The sequence below is a fragment of the Clupea harengus genome, unplaced genomic scaffold (genome assembly GCF_900700415.2).
Source record: "Clupea harengus unplaced genomic scaffold, Ch_v2.0.2, whole genome shotgun sequence".
In the NCBI taxonomy this organism is placed as follows: Eukaryota; Metazoa; Chordata; class Actinopteri; order Clupeiformes; family Clupeidae; genus Clupea; species Clupea harengus.
Genome location: NW_024879576.1, coordinates 34511 through 40604, shown reverse-complemented (window position 1 = coordinate 40604; position 6094 = coordinate 34511). Strand labels below are relative to the sequence as shown.

Here is a 6094-nt window from a genome sequence, read left to right as displayed (position 1 = left end):
TACAAAATAAAATGAATTAATGATCTAAAACCAGAAATTGTAACACAGGAATGCACTGCTTTTAACAGCTCACTGCTTTTCCGAAACAGGTTATATTAAGGCACTGGGTTGTTTTATTGTTTGCTGATTTGTGTGAAAAGTAAGAGAACTTTCCCCAATATGGTCAGATAAAATACGCTGACCAGATACAGCACACATTGACTAGCATGTGTATGGGACATAAGGGGGTTTGTTGTGCTGGAGTATATAAAGATATTGGTATTTAGTCAGGCACCTGTTGATGTATGTATGTATGTATGTATGTATGTATGTATGTATGTATGTATGTATGTATGTGTGTATGTGTTTGTATCTATTTCATATGTTTGTTTGTTTGTTTGTGTATGTATTTCATATGTTTGTTTGTGTATGTATTTCATATGTTTGTTTGTTTGTTTGTGTATGTATTTCATATGTTTGTTTGTTTGTGTGTTTGTTTGTGTATGTATTTCATTTGTTTGTTTGTTTGTTTGTGTGTTTGTTTGTGTATGGCTCATATGGTCAGGTCGTCTGATCGTGCTCTGCAGCTGCCCCTGCTGAGGCGGCTCAGGCTCCTGGTCTCCTCCGCTCGCTCAGAGTTCTCCAGCTCCTCCTGAGCCCCAGAGGCTTTCCTCACCTCCTCCTGCACCTCCTGCACACCTCCCAGCTCCTCATGCACCTCCTGTACAGCTGTCACCTCCCTCACCTCCTCCATCGCCTCCTTTGGAGACTTCACCTCTCCACACACTACCTCTTCTCCTGGGTCGTCTGCCTCTTTACTAAGTTCCAGGGGTTTCACCTGCTTTGTCGGCTCCATTAAAGGCTTCACCTCCTTTCCTAACTTCCCTGGAGATCCCACCTCCTTTCCTAACTTCCCTGGAGATCCCACCTCCTTTCCTAACTCCCCTGGAGATCCAACCTCCTTTCCTATCTCCGCTGGAGGGTTTGCCTCTAGAGACAGCCCCTTAGGCTGCACTTCATCTCTCTCCTGCACCTCCTCTCTCTCCTCCCCTCCCACTGCCTGTGGTATTATAACCACCCCCTCCTCTTTCACTCCCACCACCTCCTCCTGTGGAGACAACTTCTCCTCTTCCTCTTTCCTAGCAGGAGGAACTACCACCTCCTTGTCTGGTGTGTGGGTCTCATCTTTGATCTTCTCCTCCTCGGCCACCTCCTCCGGTGCGCCCTCCGCTGTGGATTCATCAGTTCATCAGTAGACAGCTCCTCTTTAACCTCCTCTGCCAACTCCTTAGGGCATTGCTCCTTCTCCTCTACCCCATCTACTCTCTTCTCCTCCCTGGCCTCCTGTCTGTCCTCCTCCTTCTCCTCTTTCAGCTCCTCCTGCAGCTCCTCTTCACCCCCACCGACGCCATCTAACAAAACCTCCTCACTGTTCTCCACTCCACACAGCTCCTCTGGGCATCCCTCCCCCAAACATGCCCCTGCCTCGCTGTGCTCCTCCCCTCCTTCTTCGTCTGCCTGCTTGGGGGACTCCTCAACCACTTCCTCATTCTCTTGTAGTTTCACCCCATCCAGCTCCTCTGATGTTTCTTCAAGCACCTCTCCAACCCCCTCCTCCCCTACTGATCCTCCATTTGCTGGGGCCTCCACCTCCCCAGTGTCCTCCTCACCTCCTCCCCCACCCAGGTCATCAGTAACCACTCCTCGCTCCTCCCCAGTTAGCCCTTTCTCCAAGATGACGGGTTCCGGGATCTCTCCACCCAGCTCATCCAGCCCTTCTTCCTCTATTGACCCCGCCAGAGTCTTCATCGCTCTCCCGTCCACCTCGTCAGGCAGGTTATTCCGGAGCTCCCAGATCAGCCCCTCTAGAGCCTCGGAGTTTGTCTGTAGGGTTAAGACCTCCGACACGACCTCCGACACGACCTCTGTCACTCTCCCGTCCACCTCATCAGCAACCTCCGGTATCTCCCCAGTGAAGTCTTCCACGGGGTCCGGTGACAGAAGCCCTGGCACCTCCCCTCCCTCCTGTCCTTCTGCTGCCGTGCCTCTTAAACCCTCTGCCTGTGCCACCTGCTCCTCCTCATCCTCCTCTTCCTCTTCCTCATCCAGGATCTCTTCAAATAACTCAGTGGTCTGGGCATAAGACGACAGTGTTTCGTTGTGGACTTTGGAGACGTCTTCAGTGGGCACTGATGTGGTAGCCTGGCAGGCTCTCTCCAGCAGCAGCAGAGATGTTGGCACCCTCCCTGCCTCCATACCCACATCCGTCAGGGGGTAGTAGTGAGGCGTGGCCCTCTCCTCCTCCAGCAGCCGGTACCCTTTGGACCGCAGGATGGGGGAGGCGATGGAGGGAAGGCCCCTCTGGGTCAGCGGAAGGATCCGGAAGCCATACAGGAAATACTGGGGGGCGGCAGTGGTACAGGAGCGGCAGTGGTACAGGAGGTAGAGAAGTCGTTTAGTAATCAGAAGGTTGCTAGTTCGATTCCCTGTCGAAGCGTCCTTGAGCAAGACACTGAACCCCAAATTGCTCCTGATGTGCAGTGTGCCATCAGTGTAAATGTAAAATGTAAAATGTGTATACATTGTAAGTCGCACATATGTAAGTCGCTTTGGATAAAAGCGTCTGCTAAATGACTAAATGTAAATGTAAAAATGTAAATGTACTGGCCCACCACGAAGCCCACCTCGAACAGCGTCTTGAAGATGATGTGGCAGATGTAGGTGCGCAGTAGCGTGCCTTCCAGCCGGAACTTCTTGATGCCCTTGGCGCTGGTCTCCTTGGTGGTGCGGACGCTTCCCTGGTCGGGCGCCAGGGGAGGGCGGTCCTCCGTGGCCTCCAGCGGGCGGCTCAGGAGCTCGGCGGCCTCCTCGTGCTCCTTGTAATTCTCCTGTATGTGCCGGTGGTGCACGGCGTGGCTCACGTAGACCAGCGATGGCGTCGACATGAAGATGATCTGCAGCACCCACAGGCGGATGTGCGAGATGGGGAAGGCCTCGTCATAGCGGACGTTCTCGCAGCCGGGCTGCTGCAGTGTCCTAGTCCCCCCTCCCCCGAGTGAGTGAGAGAGTGTGTGTGTGTGTGTCTGTGTGTGTGTGTGTGAGAGTATATGTGTGTGCCTGTGTGTGTGTGTGCAGGTCCTGGGTCCTTGCTGCCCGAGTGAGCAGGCCTGAGTGGATGGGCAGTGAAGTCTTAACACCTTTACGATAACTGAGTTAATGATCTTATCTCCAGACGCTCTAAATTTACACATTATAGAGTTACTATTTTAAACACTGTAACTGAGTTGATATTATCTACAGACGCTCTAGATTCACACATTATAGAGGTACTAATGAGAATATCTCCACATCATGAGCTCCTCCTCTCTGCTGCTCCTCAGGCCATCTTTTTTAGAACTGCCACTTTAACACTCCAAATCTACTGACAAACTAAGAAAGATGGGCTGAACATGAGTGAATGTGGTCATGGTTATTGTTACATTTTTATTGTTACACTTTCAGTAGTGAAAGACCCACTAGCAGACAACACAGCTCAAGGTTCAGAGTTAGTTTTAATCAAATTCTCAGGCAACACTTCAAGGGCAAAAGGTCTCGTAAGTCAACAGACAAAAGGTTAAAAATCCAACAGTCAAACAGAGTCCAAGACAGAGGAAACCAAAACACAGAATACAAACAGGGTCAGGTCAAAAATAAGGCAAGGGTCAAAATCACAGGCAGACAGAGTATAGTAGACTTACTAAATGATGGAACGGCACAAGTAATAAACTGTCACGATCTGGCAGAGACAGCAAGGCTCACCGGGCTTAAATACCCACAAACCAATCACAACAAACAGAAATCAGGTGTGCTCACAAAATGGCAGGAAATCAAACAAAGACAGGGTGGAGTCAGAGACACATGTCATTTCAAAACAACTACAGAAGGCACATGACACCACCACATGATCAAAATGTAAACAAAAGCACATGTTGCCGGAAAAACAAGAACTTCAACAGCAGAATAACTAACAGTTATGAGTGTAAAACCTGATTGAAAATACACTTTAATATGCATATATATGTACAGTCTATGTACAGTGAGTAGGTAATATGGCAATCAAAAACTTAATTTAACCTTCATCATTTATATACATGGAGAGTTCTAGTGCGAACAACACTCAGAGAACATGCTTCTGTTCTATGTGAACCTCACTCTGTTCTTTGTAAGCCTGGTTCAGTTCTCTGTGAGCGTACTTAGGTTCTCTGAGAACGTGCTTCTGTTGAGTCCATTAAATGGCCAAATCAGCTGCTCTAAACTCAGCCAGTACAGGATCGCAGTGACTCAGTCTCTAAACTCTGATCTCAGGCTTGAGATTATATTATTTGTTGCAAGTCCCAACCATTTCCAGTACCTTCACAGTTGAAGGCTTACAGGTCCAGATCAAAAACATTTCATGTCATAACAGGTTTTCAGACAAAAATAACTATTTGTGAAACACTTTTTTTTCCCAACCTTCCCCAGAAGCCGGTCTTGAGAAGTGTAAAATCCCTGCTGTGTATTTCACAGTAATTGTACCCATTAGATAGTACTGCCCACAAAGGGTTCACAGACATGAGCCTGACAAAGTCTTCAGGAAACACTGTTTCTTTTCATCAGGGTATCAATTAACCTACATATTTAACAACTATTAAAAGTGAAGAGATCCTTTGCAGAGCCCACTAGTAAATTGACAAAACTATCCTCAGGGGTTTTCAAGTGTAGGAGGCCCTTTCTCTTCCCCTTCAGCTCTACCATGCAGATCTTGCTCTCAACTCTCAGTGATATGTGATTTTTAATGGTTTCTGGAAAGGCCATAATGACAAACATCTCTGACACACTACATATTACTTATGATATAATGCACAAGCCATCCTGACGAGTTTGTACCCATTGAACTCTGACCCCTACCCTCCCCCTCTCCTCTCTCAGTCTGTCCTGCAGCTGTAAAACATCCAACTTCATTCTTTCAGTCTCTCTGTTCTTCCCCTCCATGTGTCTGTTTAACTCTCCCTCCTTCTCTATGTCCTTCTCCTCCATCTGTATTTTGAACTCTCCCTCCATCTTCTCCTTGGTGATGCTGATGATCCTCTGTAGTTCAGGCAGGATGATCTTCATGAAGTTTATCTCTGCTTCAGCCCTGGTCTCTCTCTCATAGCTCTCTCTCATCTCCTCCATCTCCTCTCTGTGTCTCTCCTCCATCTTGCTCCTCTCTTTCCCAAACTCCTCATTCAGTCTCTCTATCTCCATCTCTAGTTTTCTCCCTTTCTCCTTCTCCTCCTTCAGCTGTCTCTCCAGTTCTCTTTTCTTCTCCTCATTCTTTTCATTTTGCAACTCTTTCTCCAGCTCTGCTATCTTCCTCTCTAGATCAAGGATTTTATTGTCTTTTTCTTGAATATCTCCCTTCATTTTGTTTAAGTGGTTTTCATGTTCTTTGTCTTGTTTACTTGTCATCTCTCTCTCCTTCCTCTCCCACCCTTCCTTCTGTATTCTTCTCTGTATCTCTCTGGCCTGTTTCTCTGCCTGCTGGTAGGTCTCACTGCTGTAGAATCTCTCTCTGTTTCCTGACACCATCTCATCTATGTTCTCTAGCAACTGTATGATCTTAGTGTCATCAGGCCTGTCCTTAACATTGAGAAGGTGACACCTGTTCCCACATTTCTCTACCAGCTGCTGGAGCTCCTGGCTCCCTGTCTGGAGCAACTCCTCCACACTCCTCTCTCTCAGCCCCTCAGCATGGGTGAAGAGGATCAGTGTGTGTCCCCAACAGCCCTCCCCAAACAAATCCTCCATTTTCTCCAGCATCCTCCTCTCCTCTCCTTCAGACGGCTCCACTGGAATCACCAGGAGGAAGGCGTGAGGTCCTGGGGCAGACAGACGGACACAAATCCCCACGTCCTGTCTCAGGTCCTTCTCAGAGAGTCCACTGCAGAACCAGTCTGGAGTTTCCACCACGGTCACCCGTCTCCCAGCCACCTCCCCCTGTCTGCTCTCACTGTGCTGGGTCTCTGTGGATGTTTGTGTGTGTGTGTGTGTGCTGGCCTGCCTCCCAAACTCCTCTGTGCCCAGGATGGTGTTTCCTGCTGCCCTCGTCCCAGCT

The 6094-nt window shown here is 48.5% G+C and overlaps 1 protein-coding gene across 1 annotated transcript; it reads right to left on the bottom strand.

Annotated features, from left to right (window-relative positions):
- Positions 1-504: 504 nt before the first annotated feature.
- On the bottom strand, positions 505-882 carry LOC122128987 (gap junction alpha-8 protein-like). The gene has a single exon (XM_042704032.1). It carries the CDS (start codon positions 833-835, stop codon positions 533-535), a length of 303 nt encoding a protein of 100 aa, XP_042559966.1. The 5' UTR covers positions 836-882; the 3' UTR covers positions 505-532.
- Positions 883-6094: the final 5212 nt, after the last annotated feature.